The sequence below is a fragment of the Gouania willdenowi genome, chromosome 6 (assembly GCF_900634775.1).
Source record: "Gouania willdenowi chromosome 6, fGouWil2.1, whole genome shotgun sequence".
Taxonomy (NCBI): Eukaryota; Metazoa; Chordata; class Actinopteri; order Blenniiformes; family Gobiesocidae; genus Gouania; species Gouania willdenowi.
The window spans coordinates 71,573,076-71,600,212 of NC_041049.1; the positions used below are offsets into that span (position 1 = coordinate 71,573,076).

A 27,137-nucleotide genomic window follows, 5' to 3' on the forward strand; every position below is an offset into this window, starting at 1 on the left:
TGGATCGTGACCCTATTTTGATATCAGGAATTTCTGGCGATCCCAAAGACATTTTTTTCTAGAAATAGTTTTTGATCATTTTGAGCTCAGACATTTATTTTTTAACTGCATTTTAGTTTAACTAGATTTAAATTTCACAAAGTGAAAGTATAGAAATGCAGTTTAAGAATATGTGTTGTTTATTAATAAAAAAAAGAATAATAATTAAAAAAAACTCAAAAATCTTAATTTAGTTTTTCTGAAATTTCAGGTGACCCCACATGGGGTCCCTACCCCAAGGTTGAAAAACCCTGGTAGTGGCTCCTATGGACTTATAACTATAGTTTTTTATCATTTCTGGTCATCTCACGACCGTGGCTCAGGTGGTAGAGGTCGTCTTCTGATCGAGAGGTTGGGGGTTCGATCCCAGTACCTGACTATGTGTCGAAGTGTCCTTGGGCAAGACACTGAACCCTAAGTTGCTCCCAGTGGTCGACTAGCACCTTGCATGGCAGTCCTGTCCCACTGGTGTGTGAATGTGAGAGTGATTGGGTGAATGAGCTGATATGTAAAGCTCTTTGAGACTGTTTCAGTGGTGATAAAGCTCTATATAAAATCAAGTCCATTTACCATTTACCATTTATCTCATGCCTGGGGCAGGACCACATTTTTCACTCTCTAAAGTACCCCTTGTAGTACCAACGCGTACCCCCATTTGAGAAACTCTGCTGTAAGGCACTGTGTGAGCTTTCTCTGTGCTATACAAATGTTACTTACTTATTTACTACATAACCAATTCTATTTGGTTATATTTTTACAGCTATTTATTTTTTTATGTTTTTATCTACCACTGTTTTTTAAGTTGCTCACATTATTATTTATTCTTCTTTTGTGTGTGCATTGGCTTTACAGTCCCAATGTGAATATATCTAATCTTAGTTTTTTTTTTAAAGCCTTGTTTTTGATGACCATCCTTCTTTCAGGATATTGTATATCTGCAAAATTCAGTTAAAAAAAGTAAGAAAATAAACATAGACATGTATGAATGCCATACATGTCTATCCATTAATCACCTCACCACAGGTTTTTACACTGCCAGGATTGAAATTGTTTTGGTTTAATGTATGACTGGAGATAAAGTATTTAAAGTCTACTATAGTGTTCAATAGCTTTAAAAAGCTAGACTAACCTGAACATGTGGTTCATCAGCATGGAGCTCCAGAGCAGTGCAGCAGTCCTTCATCCATCCCAGGCCTAAGTCGTCCACCTGCTCCCTCCCTCTGTTTTCCACCTCTTCTCCTTCCTCCAGACCCTCATCTGACACTGCTTTGTTCTGGACGATAGTTGCAGCTGTTAACAGGAGGAAAAACCAAAGTTATGTTTGTCTCACCACTAATCTATAAATATGAGCGTGTGTTCTCACTGAGCTCAGCCAGGATAGAAAGAGCAGCAGCCTGCAGCGTGGCGTTATCTGGGAACGTCCGACAGGCTCTGAGCGCCACTCTCTGGATGCCGTTCAGCACCAGCATGTTGTAGTAGTTTTCTGTCAACCAAACACAGCCTGATTTAAACTCCTGCTCCTGTTGGTCTGACAGTGTTTCTCAAATGGGGGTACGTGTACCCCTAGGGGTACCTAATGGCACTACAGGGGGTACTTGAGAGCGTGAGAGGAAAATTAATAGATAAAGTGTTAGTGTTGGTCCCACCCAAACTATAAAAATAAATCCATATGAGGTCACCTGAAATTTCGGAAAAATTAAAATAGATTTTTGAAATGTTTTAATTATTTTTATTTTTTTAAAGAAATTTAATCAACGCACAATCTTAAATAACTATTTATGTACTTTAACTTAATAATAATAATCTAGTTCAACTAAAATGCAGTAAAAAAAAAATTATATATATATATTTCTGAGATCAAATATGATCCAAAACTAATTCTAGAAAAAAATGTCTTTGGGGTCGCCAGAAATTCTTTATATGAAAATGGGGTCACGATCCAAAAAAGGCTGTGAACCACTGCACTAAATACTGTTTATTTCCATTTATTTACAAAATGAGATTGTATAAAATGTGTGTTATCATTCCATCATTATGATCTATAGATGTTTTTAAATAGTTTTATAAACTAAACGTTGTAGTCGGACAAAGGGGGAAATAGGATTCAGAAATAAGAGAAAAGAGAACTAAAGCCTAAAAAGTTTGAGAACCACTGATCTAATAAAATGTATTTGGTCTTTTTAAAAAAATATCAAACTATTCTTCAACAAAATTAAATCACAAAATCCATCAAATGAAAATATACATGAACGTGATCAATATAGCATTTGATCTGATTTGCTTGTGTTAATCTAATGAAATCTGGTGAAATATAAAATTCCAAATTATTAATAAATAATATATTGGTTTGAATAAATAATTGATCAAGTTTAAACCACTGAGTCAAATATCTAAATATTTCCTCAGGATTTAAGCTTTACTGTAGCAACTAAACTTGATTTATTCAAATTTATCTTTAAATAAACTGACATATGATACACACTAGAGCCAGTTGTTGGTTTAAAGCCCAATAAAAAAAAAAACATTTTGAAGCCCCACCAATTATAAACCCACCCTTGGATAGTTAAAAACATGCAGAAGGTCACATGACCCACCTTGGGGTTCCTATTTAGACTGGTGACATCCACTGTAGTGGTTGAAAATATCAGCTGTATGATTTATATGAAAAAAGGAAGGATTTAAAACCATGATATGTCCCCTTTAATTTAAATACTGTGTCAAACCCCATAACACAGAGGTGATATCATAAATGTCTGGCAACCCCAGAGACATTTTTCTTTTATTTCTAGAGTTAGTTTTTGATCATGTTTTACAGATACAGAGTAGTGCTCAGCATTTCTTTTGAGTCATTCTTTGTATTTTTCTGTATTTTTGTGTGATTCTGCTGTCATTACTGTATGTGTGTTTCTTGTTTATTTTTCTGTCGTTTTGTGTGCATTTTTGTCATGTGTTAATGGGGGCCACACACACATAATAGACAGTGGGCCACATGTGGCCCCCGGGCCAGCAGTTGCCCATGTCTGGTGTATAATAAACCCACACCTGTATAAAACCTGTCAATATAAGTGGATACCAGCCACTAAAAAGTCACATACATAGAGTAATCAGTTATAGACGCTCCTATCTAAGGCAATAAATAAATGAATTAAAAAGCTTTTTGTAGTGTTTGGTACATTTAAGGTTCAGCTTTATTTAGTAACATATTTCTTTGCTAACTGCTGCTGACCTGATGTAAACTTTCTGAGCAGATAACACGCCGTCTCCTGGAGCTCCTCAACCTGTGGGAAGGCATCCATGGCTGTGACGATTAGACTGTAACACCGAGTACCTCCAGACATCAGAACCTCCAAGTTACTCCCTAGAGAAACAAACATAATGGCACTAAGATGTTTTGGTCATTCCTCATTATATTTAAAAAACACATTAAAATTACTAATTGTTTAACATTCCGCAGATCAGAATAGTACATTCAAATTACATACAAATTGTACAATGTTATGTAAAATGTAAAAGTACATACCGTGTCTTGTAATTACACAGTATTAAAAATAAGTGGAAGAGTTTAACGCAGAACAGAAAAAGTCACTTATAAATACAAGCATTGTCTTCAAACAGCTTCCATTGACTGTGAAAAATTATGAGTGAAAAACATTTTTTCATGGTTAGATTGATTTCATCATGACAAATTATTCCTGCTAAAGAGCGCTATGGTACAGTGTGAGATTATTGTCCCCTGTTTATCCATTACATACATAGATAACTCCTATCACTGGGTGTAATGAACCTTTACCAGGGCCAGCCAGGGGGAGCAGCACTCTCAGAGCTTCCAGGAGTAGATCAGGACTGTTGGAGAAACCTCGCAGAGCTGCAAGAACCACATCATGATCCTGGTTCTCAACAAACTCCACAAGATGAACATCGCTCACTGGAAACACAGAGACACAACAAAGACATGCAAATGGAACAATAAGAACACAAAGATCACAAATACAATGTTACGTAACAAAAGTCAGATTGTGCAGATGGAGAAATACAGTAAATTGACTCATCATTCCTCACAATGAAACCTGAGTGACAGCTTAAGATAAGAAGATTAATCTTGTGATCGTAGGCCAAATATTAAATAATGGCTGTATCGAAGTGTTACAAGTGAACATCTGTCAACCTGATGTGGTGAATGTAGAAAAAGTGAATCAAATAACTGTTCCATTCTGTTGATTTGTCACATGGTAACAAACTGTACTGTATGTTGTTTAAAGAGAGAACATAAATATCAGGGTCATTCTATCCCCTTCTGTCTGCATGTTCTACATTGTTTAATGCCATTTATAGCATCAACTTTTCAAAATAAAATGCACTTTTAGTCTGGCAATGAGACGAGGACAAAGAGCTCGTCACATCACCAGCTATCTCCATGATGAAAAAAGCAAAAACAGACCTTTCTTAATATTTAACTGTCAATCCATTGTGTGGAGACACTTTTGCTGACTATTCCTCCACAGTAGTAAATGGATGGGATTTCTTTGCACTGTTTGCTAGTGAAATAAACATCTAGAGATAACCTTTGCAGTGATTCATCACAAACAGAACCTAGAAAGCCTCCTGATTTGGCTGATGTGTGCTACAAAAAAACTGTCTCGATCAATGAAATCTTTTTTTGTAAAAGTTAAAGAACTCAAAGTGGCTGTTACTTTAAAACAACAGATCATCTTCAGAAGTTTGTCTGTGTGTGTGACCTCATTAATGTACAGTTGATCTGATAACACAGGTTCTACATGTTTATTCTTAAAGGTTAAACACTAGTGAGGTAATAAAACACACATATAACCTACTTAAAACAATACAGCAATAAAACAATAAAAGTACAAGAACAGTCTTCAAAGTGCTTTGTTCAGCCTAATAACAGTTTGTGAGAAGAAGTTGTTAATGTGTCGAGATGTCCTGCATCTCAATGAACGATATCTTCTCCTGGAGAGAAGGATCTGGACCATGGCTTTACCAGGGTGACCAGTACCAGAGTTGTTTTCTTTACTCCACTGAACAACATTTTCAATTTCTGCTCTATAAGATTAATCATCATTCTCAGTGATGAGACCAATAATGGTGACATCATCAGTCAGTCAGTCAGAAGAAGCTGCACAATCATGAGTGTACAGAGTAAAAAGTAAAGGACTTAAAATGTCCCCCTGAGGAGATCCAGGACTCATGAACACTTTGTCAGAAAGACAGTCATATATATTTTACTCTCTATGATCTACCAGTTAAAAAGCTAAAAATCCACTTATACATAGCATCATTCAGACCAAGAGATGTGAGTTTTTCAACCAGTTTACCTGAGACAAGAGAATTAAATGCAGAGCTGTAATCAATGAACAACATTCTAGTGTGAGATTTAGCATTGTCCAAATGTTGGTAAACACAGTTTAAAGTAAAGGACGCTCCTGTTTTCTTTGTACGTAAACTGTAGCGGATCGACACACGCAGGGATCTGGTTCTTAATAAAGTCCAGTACAAGCCGCTCAAAAGTCTTCAATCATTATAAACAGATTGGTGAAAACAAAACAGTTTTTACTTTAAACTCCTTAAATGTATTGTAAATGACTAAAGCACGACCTATACCAGTAGTTTGATAATTATACCTATAATGATTTTAGTTTAGGCCGTGACTGGAGTGTGTGTTTGATTACCGTTCTCCAGGAGAAGTTGCAAAGCTTTGCAGCCTTGGATCTGCACTTCTTCGCTGGTTGGAAAGGTCTTCATTGCCTGAACGACCAGTGATAATACATCCTCCTCCTCTTCCAGCACGAGCTGTGCAGCCACGCCTTTGTAAAGTTATACAAGAAAAATAAGATAAAAAGCAAATGGCATTAGTCTGCATGTCTTTACTGTTGATCATGAGGTAATGTCAGTAAATGTCAGAAGATTTAAATGGAAACTATTTAAGAAAAACTACCAGTCATTTTAATTTCAAAGTTAGTCCTGATGGAGGCGCTATAGAACAGGTCATGGTTTCATTATCCAGGGGTTATTTGTGTTTTTTAACAAATAAACAAAGTACCTGAGACAAAAAGGTGCCCTGCTGAAGTTTCATAACAGAATATTTGTGGGTTCTAGAAATATGCAGACAGTGGTATGTCAACGTACAGCGGAAACTCTTTTTTTCAATGATAATAAGCCTCACACTAAAGCCAGTAGAACTGAACTATTTTATGGTTCATTTCTACACTTCCATAACAGCTTCACAGTAGTGATACATAAATATTCAATACAGAATAACTCATATATATGTATATATAATAAACTATTTGTGTCCTTGATCCAAGAATACCAGGCAGGGCGTAGATGGGGTTGGGAAGGCTACATACTGGTGTTGTTCTTCAGTTTTGTGTCTGATCTGAGGAGCAGTGCCAGGGCTCTGAGTCCAACCATTGTCACTGGACAATCCAAGATGTACAGAGCGAGAACCTTCAGGATCTGCCTGGAAAACACATCACACATTGGTTCAACCTGCAGCCAAACACATGCTTAAACATGTACAAAGTATTTTTTAGAATACGCTGATATCTGATTTGGAACTGAGTCCCTGGTTCAAACAAACACACAAGTTCTTATTTATCAAATCAATATTAAAAACGTGTTGACAGTTAACAGTAAGCATTGTTTACCACTGTACCAATGAATGAATGATTCTGTTTATTTTGGTTAATATTGTACATTGCATTAAAATACAAACAGATTTCATTAAAAATTAAAAACAGGAATAAGCAAGAAGCAAAAGCTTATTTTCAGCCTATCCTTTTCCCTCCACACACATGTTATGTACCATTCATTACCTGTGGAACACCAGCATACTTATATATATAAAACAATATCAAACACATCTATTTGCTCAACTTAATATTCATGAATCATTTTATTCTTCATTTTATTTAGCTTTGTAAAGGAAGTAAACATTGGGGATTATATCCCATAAATGTATTAGCTGATAACTAATGTATCGACCAATATATAAACTAAGAACATTGATACACAGTATATTTACTGAACATGAACAAGTTCTTATAACACCAAAATATGATTTAATGACAAAGAAACAAAAAACTAGTAAATTAAAATAAGGAACTTTAATTGAAACACTGTCGACATAAGAAATGTAAAGCTACTGATAAATAGGAAAAAGCAAACTTCAGCAAACTATATTTTTGGAATAAAATGTAAATAAATATTTGAAAATAAAGTTGCTCAAATTTGAAACAGTAAACATGATTAAATAAATAAATAAATAGAAAAGCAAAATAAAATTGTAAGCAATTAACTATTGTATTTCTCCCAGTGTTAAGTCAAAGGTGGCAGAAAAAGTAGCAACAAAATAGTTCATAAATTGGTTTGAGATCAGAGCCGGACCCATTCTAGTTGATCAATAACAGTCAAAAAACACAGGATCAACCCTGAATATATTAACTTACTGGTGAACACCTATTACATCCCAGTCCTTGCATTCTTGCAGAGGTCTGGTGAGGTGGGTCAGTGTACTGGGGCATATTTCAATCAACCGACACAACAAAGACCAGCCCACCTACAGGGGGAAAAACACACACACATATATAAATATATATATATACATAAATATTGAAAAAAAAACAAAACAGGAAATGAACGGAGCAGCCTGTGAGTGAACAGGAACGTGATAGTGAAAGTGGATGTGAACCTGAAAAGGCTTTTCTGACATAACTGACCTCATAAACCAGTCACGCAATTCAACTATCAGTAAGTACACTCACCGCTGATAAAGTCTACAATAAAGTCACAAGACGCTGTATATACGCTTGAACATAAATCTATGTTTATGTATCATTCTTTTGAAATTCATAAAAATCTCTAACTAGTATTTTACTATGGTCTACTGCTGGTAATCATTCATATACATTAATGTATATAAGTCCCTCCTTACAGACCAATAGGCTTCCACTTCCTGTTTTTGAGACTGTCAATCAAAGTGAATGTGGAACTGTACACGGAAACAAGGCCACGCATCACAACAGCAAACATGTAAATATGAATATGGCTCTAACCTGACCTATAGACCTACTGTATATCAATGCGGCCCGATGCGAGATTGTTACGTTCCGCGATGTGTGCAGAAAAGTAGAGGCGTGGCTTCTGATAAATTACAGAGGCAGTGGGAGGAAGTGGAGCTGTTGAGGGCGGGACATCGAGACGTCCTCTCAGAAACTCCGGATATCAGCTTTAAGCAACTAAAACATATATCATTTTTTTTATTTTTTTCTCGATTATGTTATTTTTGGAATCGTTGGGTGTAATAATCAAAGTCGTAATCAAACTTCGATTAATTGCACAGCCCTAACCAGGACTACAACTATTTTAGTTTTCTGTTGATGAATTTCACTTTTGAAATCTGTCGTCAAACTTTTGGTCAGAAGATGAACAGACGTGTTCAGTTTAAAGGCAAGCTTTCGATTATTTCTGGGACGTATTAAACACAAAAACTAACCAGGACAGTGAGTCTGCATTAGGAAAAAGCTCATTGTTATTTTGCTAAATGAATAAATAAATAAAATACATGGATGGAGACACCAATGAACGAGGAGTTATCTTCTACTGTACCTGCTGCACTTCTCTGCTACTCATGTAGGACGACAGCACCACCGTGAGAGGGATGTGAACGTCTTTGTCTTCAAACAGCTCAGCAGCTTTAACAAAAGGTGATGAACAAGAAAAATACACACATTATGAATCATATGTTCTAAATCTAAACATCAGCATTTAGGATTTTATACATCCATCAATTCACTCACCTATATACTCATATATGTGTATATATACACACACACACACACACACACACACACACACACACACACACACACACACACACACACACACACACACACACACACACACACACACACACACACACACACACACACACACACACACACACACACACACACACACACACACACACACACACACACACAACCTTGACTAAAGCATCAGAAGAAATCTTGAAAAATTAAGTCATTTTGATCTGTCAAATGATCCTAATAAACAAAAACACTAAATTTATTACAGAATATTACATATAAAACCAGATATCACTGAGTTGTCTTACAACATTGTTTCTAAATTATTCTTTAAGCAAATGTAATTAAACTCCACATTAAGGACTCACAGTTTCCTGATGATTATATCACAAGATGGAAGTCATTTTTCTCGTAATGTTTCCAGAATCCTGCAATTTTCCTCACATTATTCCACAAAATGTTCCCAAATGTAAATAAATAAATGGTCACAAAATGCAGGAAATGTAAAGAGAAGATCCGTCAGTGACTGGTATGGCTGGTTTCCTATAGTCTGTGTCTGTGACCCATTTCAAATCAAACTGCTCCTCAACCAGGGAAAAATATTAAGAGTCAACATATATCAAGCTTTCTATTTTGCCTGATATAAAAAATTACAATATCACCTATATCAATATTTTCTATATTAAAAAACTTGTTTTAGGAGTCACTGCATTTGCTGCTACTTCGCTAGGTGGATTTCTGAGTGCGTTGAGACCCTCCCCTAAACATCCAAACACTGTTTATACATTTTTCAGGAGAAAATATCAACCTGAACCGTCTATCAAGATATGAATTTTGGTCCATGTCACCCAGCCCTAGCTAGTCCACATTTGGCCCCAGAACTACACAAGCATGTTTGACTCAAGTACCCCCATTCTCTTGTTTCTGAATGGATGCACCCCTACAACATTTTGTTCAGAATACTGTTTGAAAAATAACTATAAAGCATAATGATGGAATGAACGAGTGATAAACACATTTTAAAGAATCTCACTTCGTAAATAAGTGGAAATAAACAGTACCGAGTGTTTCCTATGGAAACCCGTTTACTACTACTAAAAAAAATAATCACTATGAAAAGCCATAATCCCAAGTTATTAAATTAATAATTATGAGATAGAAAGTCACAATGTTTAGAAAGAAATTCAAAATTATGATTAAGTTATTTTTTATGTAAAGTTGCAAAGAAACATCTTAAAAAAAAGTGACAGAATCATTTTTGCAATAAAGACGTATTTATGTTCTTCCACTATTTTATACACTTTGAACCATGTGTTGAATTCTTAGAACTGAATAAACACATAAAATATGTGGTTTGAATGAATTATTATTCAGTGTCATTAAGAATGGTAACAGTCAGTAGACTGCTGCAGCAAATGCTCAATTTGTATCTCATAATTATGACTTTCCATAGTGATTTCTTGTTTTTTTTCAGTGGCGTTAATGTGCTTTCATCCATAGCTTCCTGAATAGATTAATTTATAAAGTTGTTGTTTTTTTTTTTTTAATTATCATTTTCTGTTATCTCCCACTTGGTGTAGGACCAAGAATGACATTTGTATTTTTAGTTCATGTTGGAATCAAGATCATTTTCATCATCATTACTATGATTATATATATTTTTTTTTTTACCAAAATCACACATTTTGAAAATACCCATATTTTTCATGCTTTTATTTGTTAATTTTCCTCTCTCTGTCTCACACTTTTAAGTACCCCCTGTAGTGCCCCCTGTTTGAGAAACACTGGGCTAATACATGCATTATAGTAGAGTTTACATTCAGAGACATAGTCAGAGGTGTGCCTTTGCTGAATCAATCAATCAATCAATCAATCAATCAATCAATCAATCAATCAATCAATCAATCAATTTATTGGAGATGAGCAGAAATCAATCAGCAACAATATCAAGTTAATAGGATAGAACCGACACTCATCTAATACACAGCTGTGGGCCTCAGGGTCTGCTCACTCCCTGGGCCTCGAACCTAGTTTTCCCAGCTTTTTTATTCCCCTTCCTTGGCTGCACATGGCTGAGACACGTGACTTATTTTGTTATGATACGTAAAACATTAGTGATTGTCAGAGTCAAACATTAGCTCATCAAAGATAAAGACATTTATAAGTTTACATCTAACAGTAATATTTTCATTAGAAGATAATTTACATTTAGAAATCAAACTATCAGTTATTTAAAGATGACATTTACTGTTGATTAAAAACAAAACAAATTATGTACAAGATTATTGATTTATTCATTATTATTATTTATCATTTAGGGCTCTATTGTGTCTGCTTTATTTGATTTATTAGGTATATGTACATAAGTTGTTTATTGTGTATTAAGTTTAGTATTTAAAATAGAAATATTCTTATTTGTAATGATTTTTGATTTTTTAGTGTTAATCTGAGTGTCTGGTGATTATATCTATTATTTGTGTTGTTGTTGTTAGATTTAGATTAAGTTGAAATGTTTTAAATCTGTTTGTCCTTGTTCTGAAAATAGCAGTAACACGTTGACCTGAATATATTTTATAAATAGAATTATTGAGTATAAAGACATTTATTTATAGTATGTTAAAAAGAAACATTTAAACAATGTTAATAAAGATGTTTAGTCGTACCACAGTCGGTGTGGGCCAGGTACAGCAGGTCCTCTATGATCTGGATCAGGGTACCCAGTGGTCTGTCCTCCTGGGTGGTCCTCAGCCTCACCAACAGCCTCCTGAACCTCTCCTCCAGCTGGTCCTGGTTCTCCATGTTAGCCTACAATCACTGCAGCACCTCCATCCCAAAGCATCCTAAACACGTTACTCATTACAGCTGAGTAATGGAGTAGCGGTGTTACATTACTACCGGTGGTTACAGTCATTACAGTGAAATGAAAACAGTCACTGCTGTGGTGCACTTTCAGTTCCCACGATGACGTCACGTCCTCTGCTAACTCTCCACGGACCGCCCGGGCTTCTGTCCCTGTTTCTAACACTTAGAGAGTGTTTTTGTGGGAGAAGTTAGCTTAGTTAGCTACTTTCTCCTCCTGGCTCACATCACATGACTCAGGAAAAGTCCCGTCGGTCAGAGGAGGAGGCAGCTGGAAGGAGGGCGGGCTGGTACCTCATTACCTACATAACACTGTATATATTTAAATATTTAACTCACGGGGTCTTTTTATTTAATTTAGTTAAGCAAGAACAAGCTTCTAGAAGTTGTCAGGTAACAGCAGAGCAAACTGTAGGTAGCAGAAGATGCTTTTTTTTAAAAATCACACATGTGTTGCCAGATACAGCGGATTAATTTACGTCCCACCTCGACCTTTTGGGGAAAAATAAACCCCGTACAATCCTCTAACTACGTCCATTTTGGGTTTTCATTGTGTAATGACATTAGTTATTAAACTACTTGATATATTTGATTAAAAAAAAAAAAAAACGAGTTATAAACTGCCTTGAATGCCGGGAATTAGCCCGACATGGCAACAAAATGTTGTAGTGAAAATATTCCAGAAATAGGCCATGAGTCACATAGACATAATATAACATATAATGTCTATGTCAGTCACTGACCAGGGTATGGAGGTAGATTTATCAACTTTTTTCATTGAAAAGTTTTTTTGTTTTTGTTTTAATTGAAGTAATCTTTTTTGTATTTGGGTCATATTATGGGTAGTATATTTGTGTATTGTCTTTACTTATTCAATAAATAAATAAAAAAATAATTAAAATTTCGATTAAAAAAAAAACAAAAACATTTTCAATCAAAGAAAAAAATGTTCAAATGCAATCATTAGGGTCTTGAATATTATTTTGCATTTGAACACTTTTATTTTTTGATTGACATGTTTTTAAAAAAAATTTAAGTAAACGTTTTTTGAATGTTTCTTTTGATTGAAATGATTTTTCTTTTCATTGAAAAGTTTTTTTTTTTTTAATTATTGAATAATAAAGACACACATCTACCGCCACAGTTTCTTAATGTATAAACTTGAGCCAAAAAAAAAGTTTGAAAACCACTTGTCAAAATTATAAACGGGTTTTCTTGATTTTCTTGGATGTATTTTTATTGTAACTCAGTCCAGTATTCAGATTTAATTGCTTGCAGTAACAGTTGTTTTAACTTGACACATGGGACACAGTGGGCGTGCCCTGCCTTTGAGATCATATGATGTTTGTGTATTCTGGACACTTCCTGATTACACACTAAAAGGAACGCTGCAAAGTGAGTACTAACACATTTGTCATGTATCGAATCATTATTAATTACATAATTACTTCTGGCCTTGTTTTTAGTTCATTCGAACTCCATAAAATGGTCACGTAAGTAATCAACCTGACATAAACTTATTTTAAAACACGATCTATCAACTGAAGATAGCACCAATGGAACTGTACTCCATGCATTGAAAGACGTCAGCATCTATGCTGTCACAATTCCAGGTTTAATTTCCCAGATCAAAAAGTACAAAATAATGTAAAATAAAAATATAGCCCACCAGTTACGCCTACATATGTGGGAGTGCGCACAATCCCAACTCTTTTTAAAATCCTATTTTGACATAAAGGTTATTTCAAAATATGAAACATTCAAACTAAAACTCAACTCATTTCAATCTTGCTGCTGAAACATCTTTTTTCTCCCACATTTGTAAACAAGTCATGTAAAATGTGATTGCAGTAAATGTAGTGAAATTTCTTAATTAAATCAGGTTTCTAATTGTTAATTCTACATTAATACATTTATTTGTTAATAAAGTTTATACAGGAAAAAAAAAATCATGACCACGAAGGAAACGTGATGACGTCACGAGCGTTACGCCGCAGCCAACTTTCAGGACGGAGGAAAATCGTCTCTTTTCCATTTTTAATACGTCAAAAATAATAGTTTTGTGTGGTTTTCCTGTGCGGAACGTGTTTAAATCCCCTACAGTGAGTTAACATGGTGTGGTTGGATTCGGTTGTTAAGCAAATAGATGTAATAGACGCTGAACAGGTATGTATCTGTGTTTACCTGCTTCCTGCTGTGTCTTGTTGCTATACATGCCAAATATATATATTTTTATTTTTATTTATTTATTTATTAGAAATTTAATAGAAACAGAAAAGCTTTCGTAGTATAAGTGCATACATGTTTCCATTTTTTTGGCTAATATACATGATATGTATTAACAAGAGGTGTAAAGAGTATTGAAGTACTGTTACTTGATTTAAATTGGACTCAAGTACAAGTAAATGTAGCTCAATTAAAATTGTACTCAAAGTAAAAGTTACTAGTTACTTTCACCCTTTACTTAAACATCTCATGTATAAACATAAAAAGGAAGAGACCAAATCCTAATTCATTTTCTATAAGGGCATCTGTATAAAATAAAAGGTTTGTCAAAATGTACAATTTGAAAAATAAATATATAAATCAAATAACAGCAATTGATTGAATTCAAAATAAAATAATTATCAGTCTCTAAGTATAGATACATTTATAAACTTTAAAACTGACAATATAACCTCCATTCAATGCTGTTGGTGCAGTGCATTACGTTTCATTTGATTGGTCGGCTATGATGTGATACATTTAATTGTTGTCTGGTCATTTCAATTTTTTCTACTTTCACAATGTCTGTTGATCATTTTAAAATCAAAAAACAAAAATGTACTCAGTAACGGTTGGTAAGTAAAATTAGTACAAGTACCTATTAAAGCAACTCAATTACAGTAACGTGAGTACTTAATAAACATAAATACACTGCTTGAATGGGAGTGGGATGAAGCAGCATTTAATATCTATTCTTTAAGGGTTTATTATGGGTTAGGCGAGACTCTGGCAGACCTTCTACAGAGTGATAATGGGTGAACTGAACTCTTTCTGTGTGTATGTTTATTTGTTCTTCTGATCATTGGTCAGTTTAACCTCCTCTTCCTTCTCTATGTCCAGGAACGGCAATGAACACATCCTGAAACCTACGAGGAACCCTCATGGCCTGCAAGAACCAGGAATCAGTGGACGATGGGGGGCGGAGTCTCATCAGATCTCCATCAGGGGCCTGTGATGGAGATCTCGTGGACCAGGCCACGTCCTCCACCCCAGTGTTTGTCTATGTGTTGGCTTTCTTTTCTGCATTGGGAGGGTTCCTCTTTGGGTATGACACTGGGGTGGTTTCTGGGGCCATGCTGCTCATCAAGAAGGAGATGAACCTGAATGCTTTGTGGCAGGAGCTCTTGGTCTCCAGCACTGTGGCTGCTGCTGCTCTCTCCGCATTGACCGGGGGCTTTTTGAATGGCTGGCTTGGACGCAGGATCTGTATTCTAGTGGCCAGCGCCATTTTCACAGCAGGAGGTTTGCTCTTAAGTTTTGCCCCTGATAAGGGGGTGCTTCTTGTTGGGAGAATCATTGTTGGACTGGGCATAGGTAAGTACATTTACATTGTTTTTATTTTCATATTCACCCAAATCTGTGCATGACAAGCTTTCACCTATTCAATGTGCAATCATTTCACATTGTCTCATTGGAAGCAACGCCCCACATACATTTACGCACTGATCTTATTTCTAAAGTCATTTAATTGTGAGAACATAAATAACCCAACCCCTTTTAAAATTCAAAGACTTGAATGCAATGCACTGATGCAAATATGTGTAAGTTTTTAAAGTGCAAAGCTCATGTAGTATTTCTATCTCATTTAGTTGATAAAAGTGATGCTACAGTTAGGAATTTAATAAAAGTTTTAGGTTTTGTCCAAAGGGGGATGGGCTAAATCTGCTTATTGATTATCTTAGGGGGAAAAATATATTCCCGCTGCTTGGGAAAGAAGTCTGACAAGATGGGGCAAAAATAAAATTAAAAAGCAAAGTAAAACTGGGACAGAAAAAAAAACTAACAAATGCAGTGGAAAGCATGTGGCAATTTTTGTCGACTTAAATATTTGTTATACCGGTAGTTTTCGTCGACTACATCTTCTTAAGTAACAATAACTATACAATATATACATACAAATATATAAAACTATATCCAAATATATTTATATTTTCATTGACTGATAAAAACTAAACTGAACTATAGTTACATGTGATGAAATCAATCAGAACTCATGTGATCATGTGGTCTCACATCACATTTGTGTTTACATTGTTTTACTTTTACACCATTCCATATAAGGTTAATCAATGGTACTGTAAATAAACTTTGAGAAAATGCATAAACTCTTATTCTGTATATTTTAGTCCACTGTACCAGATTTAGTCAACTAAATTTAACTGACTAAAAGTAGACTATAACTGAAATAGTCCTAATGACTAAATTTGGACTAAAACTAAGTCAAAACTTATTTTAGTCAATAAACCATGACTAAAACTAAATCAGAATTTGCTGTAAAAATTAACACTGTTTTAATATATATAACTTTAAAGAATAACTAAACCCCTGCTTTCTCCTGACCTACCACTAGGAGGGAAATTAAAAAAAATGCCTTGATTATGGGCGGTACTACTGAAGCAGTTAAGACATGCCCACTCTATACTATAACATCTCCAATGAACAATCTATGCTATGCTAACTAGCTACTCATTACTCACTATAGCTCTCTATTCACTCTTCTCTCACCACACATTGTAGAGCCCACAGGTGATAGTTTTATAAAAGGGGCGGGGCTAACAGTGCTGGTCTGTGATGCAAGATGGGCCCAAAATGTCACATGATCTTATTCTCAGCCAATAGCAAAAATCAACTGTAATATCCTAGTTTCAACCCATAGAGGGCAGTCACTCTGACATTTTATAACTAAATACTTTGACTAAAACGTTGAGAGTTGGACCAGGATCAATAAATAACACCACTTCATACCCACATATATTTGTATTCAACAGAAAAAAAGTGGTTTAGTTACTCTTTCACAAACTATTTTCTGAAAATGATCTCCATCTTTCAGGCATTGCTTCTATGACCGTCCCTGTGTACATCGCTGAGGTTTCCCCGACTCACCTCAGAGGTCAGCTGGTGACCATCAACTCTCTTTTCATCACTGGGGGCCAGTTCATAGCCAGTGTGGTCGATGGGGCTTTCAGCTACCTGAGCCATGATGGTTGGAGGTAGGTGTTTAGCGTTTACACACCTACTTGTGTTTTTTATAACCTTTGTCTAGCTGAGAAGAACCCTTCTTGTTTGTATTCTAAGGTACATGATGGGCCTGTCCGTTGTTCCTGCTGTGCTGCAGTTCTTTGGTTTTCTCTTCCTGCCAGAGAGCCCCCGCTGGCTCCTCCAAAAGGGTTTCAGCCAAGAGGCTAGTCGAGTTCTGAGCAGAATCAGAGGACGCTCCGATGTCGACGAGGAGTTTGAAACTATCAAGGCCAGCATCGATGAGGAGAAAGATTCAGGTGGAGGTAAATCTCAGGATTAACTGGTTTTATGCTGATTTGGGAAAAAACATTTATCAGTAAATGTATTTCAAAAGAAGCAGTTAGGACCTACTTTTTTGTCCACATTAAATTCTAATAAGGATACTTGTCACAACATAATATAGGGGTGGGCAATTTTTATCAGAGTGGGGGCCACAAAAATGTGTTTGAAGGGCCACATTATGTACATTAATATCAGCATTAGAATAATGACCAATCTGAGCCTTAACACAGGAAACAACAACATTTTTGTGTGTTTTTCTGTCATTCTGTTGTTGTTTTGTGTATTTTTCCCTGTAAAAAAAATACTTATTGTGTATTTGTGTTGTCATTTTACATTTTTTTTCTTCCATTTCTGTTGTCATTTTGTTAGTTTGTGTCTTTTTTGTATTTTTCTTGTATCTTTGTCTAATTTTGTGTCTTTTTGTGAGTCATCTTGTGTATATTTGTTGTTGTTTTGTTAATTCTTGTAGTAGTTTTGTGTGTTTCTGGAGTTTTTTCCTAGTCTTTTACAGTATTTTTCTGTAATGTAATTTTGTGTATATTTCAGTGTGTTCTTGCTGTTGTTTTGTGTATTTTAATGTCATTTTGTGCGTTTCATTTGTGGGCCACATACAATTAGATGGGCCTCCAGTTGCCTATGTCTGACCTAATGTAATGATGAAAGGGGAGCATTTAAGCCGGTGCAATACATTGAGATTCAAGTTATATCAAGATTTATGTTTTGTTAACACAGAAAATTACATTATCACCTAAAATGAATAATTTTATTTCATAGCTTATTTTGTATTTAAAAATCCATTTTCAGGCGTTGCTGCTTTTTCTACTTCTGAGAACAGAATGAAAAGACAGTTAAATGGATTACTGAGTGCGTCCTCACCCAGAGCTTCCCCTAAACAAGCCACACAAGTCACTCACACGTGCTGTCCCTTATTGGAGAAAAAGCCAAAATTGGCACATATTGTGCAGCTGTTTGTTAATAAATTTGATCAAATAATTGTGTTTCTGGTCACACTTAGAGGTGAAAATATCTAGATTTATATCATATATCACCATTTTGAGGAGAATTATCGAGATATGAATTTTGGTCGATATCGCCCAGCTCTAGGAGTAAAATATGATCCCCAAACATCCACTCCAGAAATAATGATAGTTGCATTTTATAAAGTTTTTATTTCACCTCCATTTGTGGAAGTTCCATGGTTAACCCATTGTTTCACATTTACATTATATATATGTATTTAAAGCCTTTATTCATGTGAATGATGTATTTTGTATGACATGCATTTTAAATCTGTTTATTTCTAGATGGCCCGGTGATTCTGCGCATTCTTAACCACGGTCCGACTCGCAGGGCTCTCATTGTTGGTTGTGGCCTCCAGATGTTTCAGCAGCTGTCTGGAATTAACACAGTCATGTAGGTCAAATGTTCCCCATTCCAACTTATTAGTTGTGTGTTATCTATTAAAACATTTTTGATTAATCAAAGAAACAAATTGAAGATGTGATACATATAACTTTAAAGACAAAACAGCTGCATTTGTACAAAAATAAATAGTTTACATCGGTGCAATGTTTTTCAATCTGGGGGTCGGAGCCCCAGGTGGGGTCGCTTGGAGTTTATATGGGGTTGCCTGAAATGTCTAGCAATACAAAAGTGTCAAAAACAAAAAAACTCTGATTTAAAAAAAAAGTGTTATTCTTTTCAACTTCACAGAATACAGTGAAGAAAGAAAGTATTTGAACACCCTGCTATTTTGCAAGTTCTCCTACTTAGAAATCATACTTATTTTCAGCTGTATCACACGAATAAATTGTTAAAAAATCATAGATTGTGATTTCTGGATTTTTCTTTTTAGGTTATCTCTCATACAGTGGACATGCACCTTCCATGAAAATTCCAGACTCCTCCATGATTTCTAAGTGGGAGAACTTGCAAAATAGCAGGGTGTTCAAATACTTATTTTCTTCACTGTATGTATTCTATTCTTTAATTTTGTCAAATATAAATGTAGTTCTAATTTGATTTAAAATGCAGTAAAATAAATACTGTATCTGAGCTGGCCGATCGTGTCACTAATCCTGGCTACTCTGTATTTGTAATACAGTATAACAAACATCATCAAAAACTAATTCTAGAGACCAGACATTCTTGATATCAATCAATTGGGTCACAATCTAAAAAAAGGTTCAGAACCACTGTGTTTGTTGTTAATTTCACGATGATGTCATCTGTTCTGCTGCTGTAACTTCCCCAATCATTTCTCATCCTTGTATCTTACTTTTGTTGTAACACAGTCTTGATTCCATGTGCAGGTACTACAGTGCCACCATTCTGCAGATGGCTGGTGTCCGGGATGATAAACAAGCCATCTGGTTGGCTGCTGCCACTTCCGCCACCAACTTTGTGTTTACCTTTGTTGGTGTGTGGCTCGTAGAAAGAGTGGGGCGCAGGAAGCTGACCCTGGGCAGTCTTTTAGGTTTGTTTTGCACTGATGAATAAATTGTGGCTGCGTCTGAATATTTCTTCCTATCTCCTTTCCTATCCACTTTCCTTTAACTCCGTGGATGATGTCACAAGGTTAAGGAAAGGTGTTAGGAGACTTCCTAAAGGAGTTATGCTGTTTTGACAATCAGACGCACTTCCACTAGGTGACAATAATCTGACAGCGGCAAAGGTTAGTGACGTCTGCCGTCGTGAAAAAAATACAAATTTCCTTCTCAATGTGATGTTCTTTTAGTTTCACTTTTGTTCCTCGTAGCCAGGTAGCCTCCTTTCCTTTGATTTACATTCAAACCTGTGATTTTTGAGATTATATCAGTGGAAAGTGTTGGAAATTTTTGGAAATTTAAACCATGTGATAGCCTTTCCCAAACTCCTTTAGGAAGTCTCCTAACTCCTTTTCTTAACCCTCTGACATCATCCACAGGTTAAGGAAAAGTGGATAGGAAAGGAGATAGGAGGGACTATTTGGATGCAGCCCATGTTTCTAAAATAATGACCGTATGTGCGTGATGAGAAATCTTCCACTGATGCTTGAATAGTTTTTTTGCCTTTAAAGCTTTATTGTTGCGTGTGTAGGAACTGGTCTGAGTCTGTCTTTGTTGGCTGTCGGCTTCTTGCTGTCCGCCCAGCACTCTCCATCCATAACCCTCCACCCTGTGGACTTGTACAACTCATCTTGTTCTCATTACGGGTAAGAATGAAAAGTTTGTTCTACTCCTCCCACAAAAATGTTTGGAATCTCCTTACAAAAAACAAGTTAATTTAAAAGGACAATTGTAAGATCTTAGAACCAGAAACCTCCTCCCACAGATGTTTGAACATTAACTGAAACATTAAAAGATAATGTCACCAATCAAAGGTTTGTTAGAGCTAAAGCTTTCTAGGAATAATAAAAACAGCTCAGGTCTGAACCACAACAAAGAGGTCAGAACACATTTAAAGTCTTTACACTAGCTCCCAGTCAGCCTCAGAGGAGACTGTAAAGTTCTGCTGCTGGTTATAAATGTGTGAATGGGTTTGGTCCAGAATACATCAGTGAGATGTTAGTCAGGTATGAACCCAGCAGGTCTCTCAGATCTATGGACACAGGTCAGATAGTGGAGCCCAGAGCTCACAGTAACCATGGTGATGCTGTGTTTAGTTGTTATGCTGCAAAGAAGTGGAACAAACTGCAGCAGAGCTGAAGTCAGCATCACATGTGAACATTTTTAAATCAAAGTTAAAAGAACTTTTTTTCTCTACTGTATATGATTGAGAGAGATTTATGGTCATGTTGATGATGTCATGTGTTTGTTGATGATTTTAAATGTTCTTATTGATTTTAAGCTGTTGATTATTTTATCATGTAAAGCACATTGAGTTGCCTTGTGTATGAAATGCGCTATACAAATAAATTTTCCCTGCCTAAAATGTTGATTGTAATTTTAGTACATGTTCCAGTCAAAGATCATTACATGTTGTGATTGTTGACAGAAACATTACAACTTGTTTGACATACAGCTCTACTGTGCAGGTCCTGTGAATCTTGCATGTTGGATCCCAGCTGTGGATTCTGTTATCGTGAAAATACCACAGAGGTCTATGATTCTTCCTGCGTTCCTGTCGATGAAGCGAGCTCAGACCACGCAGCCTGGGGACGGTGACTGTCACTGGCATTGCTTCAGAAAGCTTTTCTTGTGTTATATTGTTTTTAAATGTGTTTTTTTTTATTCATTAGATAGAAAACAAATTTTCATCTGTTTTTCCTTTCCAACAGGTGTTCCAATCAGACTGATTTGAGCCCATTTTGGGCCTACAACTACTGCCCTACATCCTACTCATGGATCATCCTGATGGGCCTCATACTCTACCTTGCATTTTTTGCTCCAGGTTGGTCAAATTGTTTTTTTAAAGGTAAAAAATAAAAATAATAAAGTGGTAGAGAATGTTGTTTGTTTTGACATCTCCTGCTGTAGTAGGCTTTACATTATTGGGGATCCCTCGGTTCTGGATATTTTACCCTCTTCTCTCTCACAATGGGCTCAAACTTTTATTATGTTAGGGAGAAAATGAGCATACTGGTGAGTGAGTGTAAATCCCCTTTAGCTCACAGCATTAGAAAGACTGTCCTACAGGTTGTTGAATAGAATCAAGGATTACAGTAGTAAATGGTCACCTTATTGATTATACCTACAATCAACTATGTTTACAGCTCAACTAAATATCTTTGTGTGTGATTTATGCTGTGCAAATTCTTAATACATAAGGCATCTTGAAGCTATTATAGTTATTATTATTTTGATTTTTTTTTTAAATTCTATTTCTTTATTTGAATGAAATGTATTGATACCCTAATATGACGCTTGCAGATGATCCTGTTTTCATGTTAAGTTTAAGCTTTTCTATGGTGTTTATTTGAAAATAAAATTGTAAAAGAATGCTTCTGAAATATTAGCATAATGCAAGTACTGCATATAAAGAACAAATGTATCTGTATCGTAATTTTACACATAGCTTTTTTTTTTGTATCTATATCTGCACCTTATTTTTTAAATACTACTTCGCGACTTTTTTATCCTGCACTACGATACGAATGTTTGTTCTTATCTGCTCTGTAAAGTTGAAGTTTGAATAACAATAGAGAACGTCTAAGATGAAATACCATGACCTGTATAATGCTGTAACAGGTATGGGCACCATGCCTTGGACGGTGAACTCAGAGATATACCCACTTTGGGCACGGAGCACTGGCAATGCCTGTTCAGCTGGGGTCAACTGGATTTTCAATGTCCTGGTGTCTCTGACGTTTCTTCATGTGGCTCAGTTTCTCACATACTATGGTAAGAATAAGAACCTTCAATGTCTGAATGTCAATGGAATGAAGGTCTTCAGTGATCCTGATCCAGTGATGGTACAGTTCATTAAGAGGCATCTCTGAATACAAGTTCCTCACAATGTTGAGCACATTTGTAAATATATATATTTATAGCTCATTCAAATACTCTGCAGGTTTGCATTTAAAAAAAATACTTCTGCATCCCAATAAAGAGTAACTTTATACTATAAATTAAAACAGATTAGATTGTTTCTTACATTCCCACATGAGGTTATTGGCTAATGACTACTCATGTTTCCAGAGCGTGTGAGTCTAGAACCAATGCATATCTGTGACTAATCATTAGTGATGTGAACAAACAGTCTATGTTCATAGCTCTAAGCTGATCACATTACAGGGAGCTGAGACATATGCTAAGTAGTTTACTGAAGACCCAAACATGTTCCAGACCCAAACACACACTGACTTTGTGACTATTTAGAGGAGCTGACATGTCCACCAGATAGGATGTATAGCAGATCTATTTCTATATTCTGAGAGAGTGGGTGGAGCTTATTACTATACCAAACTTCAGTTTCCTATGTGCTGTAATTTTTTAGATATTGGAAGCTGAAATTGGACGAAAAATTACGCACGAAAATTGACCCCCATCCCCCCCCCCCACACCCCCCCTCCCCTGTGTCTGTGATTCAAGTTCAATTTATTTTTCATTTGCGGTGAAAAGAAACGACATTGAAATATTTGTGCAAAAATCTACCAGAATTCACCAGAGACAGCAACAACAAACACCAACATAAACAAAATAAATGAACAGTAAAAGTTCAAAGGGAAACATTTGACAATATGAAGTGAGGTAATAAAAACACACATATAACCTACTTAAAACAATAACAACAATAAAACAATAAAAGTACAAGAACAGTCTTCAAAGTGCTTTGTTCAGCCTAATAACAGTTTGTGGGAAGAAGTTGTTAATGTGTCGAGATGTCCTGCATCTCAATGAACGATATCTTCTCCTGGAGGGAAGGATCTGGACCATGGCTTTACCAGGGTGACCAGTACCAGAAAAATCATTGATGATTATCAGAGATCGATTAAAGAGTCTGTAATCATAGAGAACCTCCAGAACAGACAGATCACAGTCCTTTTTACAGAGAGAACCACCTTGTTCAGAGTTCTCCTTTCTTTAGCTGTGATGTTACCAAACCACACAGTCATAGAGCTAACAAACACACTTTCTATGGTGCAGCCATAAATATTAAGCAGAATCTTATTTGTAAATTCTCTTAAGTTTCCACAGAAACAAAATTCAAGCGTTATTGTTAAAATCCTTTAAAAAAACTTTCACACACACACACACACACACACACACACACACACACACACACTTGTGATCTTCCCGTGACTTGGAGGTAAAGCTCTGTTCTGGTCCTCTAGGTGCATTCTTTCTGTACACTGCTCTGGTGGTGCTGGGCATGTTCTTCATATGGGCGTGTCTCCCAGAGACCAAAGGGCTGCAGCTGGAGGACATAGAGCAGCTGTTTAACGGTCCAACCTGCTTCTGTGGCGACATGTCCCCGAACGATGACCGTCACGTCCAGTACGCCCCGGTAAACAACTACAACTCCTGTCACTCTGACAATGATGGCTCAGACGTAGACTAGACTGAGATGGTTTTCTTAGATTTCTCTGCCTTCTTACCTGAGGAGTGACTTGTTTATACCAGTGACTGATGGTTGGGATCCAACAGGAAGAAATACATGTCAATCTTAAGGCATTATTATTTTACCTTTCATTTTTCCCCTTTGTTCTGGGTGATAATCATTGGGTATCATTTTATGACTTTTGCTTTTGAATGTTTTGTTTGTTGGAAATGGAAACAGGAAGTGATTAGATTAGGATCAATAACAAATGTAACTGGCAAAGAGCCTTAACTTCAATGTTTCCTACGTGAATCTTCAGTACTGCACTTTGCAATCAGTCATTTTTGAAATTCTGATTAAAGCATGAGTTACTGGTTGTGCCAGTTACATATTTACACTCATGTACGATATTCCCAATTCCCTAAAAGGTCTTATTTTCAAAACCCTGTGTCAGGGATTAATGTGTGATGATAAGGGAAGGGTCTGCTACGTGTCAGCTGGGGTCTGGTGCAGCAACTTGAACCTGATGAAAATAGGTTGTTTTATCTTTGTAATATTATACAGTATTGCTGGAAGGTTCCATGATCTCCTCTCAGAATGCTGGGCACGACGACTGCTGCAGTGGGTTTATAAACAATTTATTTTTTAAATGCAGTTTTCCATAGCAAATACCAATAATTATCTTTAAAAGAAAACAAAGATCAGTTATCACTAACAGGATAATACTAATATTATTGCTATAAAAGTATTTTTGGAAGCAATGCAACTGTTAACAAGCCACACCAGCTGTTTCTCTCTCACACACACTCTTTACTCATTCAGTGGCTGTTAATATTGACTATTATTTTATTTAAATTATTTTATTGTACTAGAAAGGTTAACTGGAGCATTTTTTTCATCTCCACGGTTATTGTGTCAACATTTACTGCAGCTATGATCTCTGCGTGTGTGTTTGCACCTGAATGTGAGTCGAACTATTTTTTTGGTGCAGAAACAGTCACCGCAAGCAGTTCCTGTTTTGATGAATTGCATTGCTTCCTCTGCATTATTTGCATTTCCTCCTCCCATTTTTTTGCGCCCCTTGTGAGATCCGCCTACTTTACATATTGATGAGGGAAATGCACTAAATGGATTGTGGGTGCATTGTGACGTGCAGTCCTGATTACCTGGGGTTTGTACCCCTTATTAGCACATGGAGTGACGTTTGCACACGTTTTAATACCCCTAAACCTTTAGTGACTCCGCCCCTCAGAGCACAAACCTCTGCCATGTTTAGAGGTGCAAAGTCACCAACAGGTGGTGCTGTAGAACGAGCCAAACATCCACACTATGCTCCAAAACCTGTTCTAGATACTGTACACCTCACAGATCATCTCCAATATCACACTAATTATTTTTTTATATCTTGTCTGTTAGCTTACCAAATGTCCTTTGAATCCGCACCAGTTGCTACTTCTGCGTTAAATGAACACAACAATATGAATCGCTCTGTGATGTTGTTGAACTTGTTCTACACATTGTTTTTTGCTTTGGGTGGAGCCTTAAATCACTGTTATTGTGTAATGATGCTACTCTCCTTTGTCTGTTTCCAACGATGATTATGAATCTTCATTAATTCCATTTTTAGATGCATTAAATTATTTTGGGGTATCATTTTCTCTCTTCAAAAAAGGAAGAAAAAAGTAAAATGTACGATAATAATGGTTTGGCCTGTATTTTCATATTGAAAGTCCATCTTTTATATTTCAGGTATCAAAACTCTAAACATTTGTTTACATTATTACTGATGCTCCAAATGAGTTTAATGTATCATTATGATAGTGGGTATTGTTTTGCTAATTCAGCTAATAGCTACACTTGCTAACCAACCATCTGATGTGCTGGTTCAGCAACAGAGCAGTTGCACTTTAAAAGGTCAGGATGTGTGCTAGGTTGGTTTTTCTATTGTGATTTTTCTAAAATGCTGATTTGCTCGAATAAGTTGTTCCATTTTTTTAGCGTGGTCCCCCACTCAGCGCAGCACAGTACGGAGCGGTGGGCTCAGAGAGGGGCATTGCTTATATAACTGTAAGTACTATGTCAAGATGTTTATGGATGTGTTACTGTGCTGTGACAGATCTCTACTTGCCATTTTAATGTTACACCCGTTCTTGCAGCTCAAATAATTGTGACCAGTTACTCTTCAACATCTTCTGATTGAGCAGCTTTGTATTTAAGGCCGTATGTGCATCAGGAGACTTGATCAGCTACTAGTCACACAATCAAGTATGTCGTACTAAAGGTTTGTCTTTATAAGGTTTACAGTAAAACTGTAAGTCATTTTATTAGGTGTGTTATTGGGGAAAGTTTTAACTAATTTATTTGGATTCCTTGGGAATAATATTGGCTTTGTTAATAAAGATAAATGTAAAAATACTTTATGCTGAACAGGCTGTTTTTGTCTAGTTTAACCAAATATTTATGATGATCTTGTTTTATTGCAATAAGGGACCTGTTTTAAATCATTTTTGTGACAAATGACTTTAACATTTAACTTAAACACATAATAAATTGTGTTTGTTTTAAAGTGTTGTAAAAATAAAAAAGGTTTTGTCCAAAAGTGAATATTTTGTTTGTTTTTTACTGCCTCTAGAAAAGTGCTGAGTAATGATCCCAAAAAATAAGAAAAAAGTCAAGTTTCTCTGCACTTTAGTGCTCCACAATATGAATCATTGACTCTTTTAATTTAGATGTTTCATGTTACACTTCAATACACCAATCATCAGCTCAGGATATTTTCACATTATATTTTCGGGTTTAATTTCTGCTTTTGAAGTGATCAATTTAGTGTCACAGCGATTTCAGCCACAAGGGGGCAATACAAAACCAAGAGTTATTAAATCATTTTAA

General features: G+C 35.9%; 2 protein-coding genes across 6 annotated transcripts in view; one reads left to right on the plus strand and one right to left on the minus strand.

The window, feature by feature from the left end:
* The window catches only part of lrrk2 (leucine-rich repeat kinase 2), a 47,988-nt gene extending 35,844 nt beyond the window's left edge, over positions 1-12,144 (minus strand). For both annotated transcript variants that reach the window (XM_028448838.1, XM_028448839.1), the window contains exons 1-9: positions 11,528-12,144; positions 8,665-8,750; positions 7,506-7,615; positions 6,405-6,517; positions 5,727-5,861; positions 3,830-3,964; positions 3,266-3,397; positions 1,403-1,522; positions 1,169-1,329 (exon numbers count right to left, since the gene is read on the minus strand). In XM_028448838.1, the coding sequence (XP_028304639.1) occupies positions 1,169-1,329; positions 1,403-1,522; positions 3,266-3,397; positions 3,830-3,964; positions 5,727-5,861; positions 6,405-6,517; positions 7,506-7,615; positions 8,665-8,750; positions 11,528-11,663 (1,128 nt within the window). In that variant the 5' untranslated portion in view covers positions 11,664-12,144. The remainder of the gene's footprint in view (positions 1-1,168; positions 1,330-1,402; positions 1,523-3,265; positions 3,398-3,829; positions 3,965-5,726; positions 5,862-6,404; positions 6,518-7,505; positions 7,616-8,664; positions 8,751-11,527) is intronic.
* A 940-nt stretch (positions 12,145-13,084) lies between these two features.
* On the plus strand, positions 13,085-26,852 carry LOC114464552 (proton myo-inositol cotransporter-like). 4 transcript variants are annotated; one of them, XM_028448844.1, is made up of 13 exons: positions 13,706-13,889; positions 14,829-15,302; positions 16,819-16,978; positions 17,064-17,269; positions 18,593-18,701; positions 19,601-19,764; positions 20,367-20,481; positions 21,304-21,429; positions 21,547-21,659; positions 22,457-22,609; positions 24,043-24,215; positions 26,247-26,315; positions 26,405-26,852. In XM_028448844.1, the coding sequence occupies exons 2-13, from the start codon at positions 14,870-14,872 to the stop codon at positions 26,411-26,413; spliced, it is 1,830 nt and encodes a 609-aa protein (XP_028304645.1). In that variant the 5' UTR covers positions 13,706-13,889; positions 14,829-14,869; the 3' UTR covers positions 26,414-26,852. The 4 variants fall into 4 exon arrangements, with proteins under 4 accessions (XP_028304643.1, XP_028304645.1, XP_028304644.1 ...); XM_028448843.1 differs by adding an exon at positions 22,284-22,294 and having other exon boundaries at positions 21,547-21,652; positions 22,461-22,609; positions 26,247-26,852; XM_028448842.1 differs by lacking the exon at positions 13,706-13,889 and adding an exon at positions 13,085-13,118 and having other exon boundaries at positions 26,247-26,852.
* Positions 26,853-27,137: the final 285 nt, after the last annotated feature.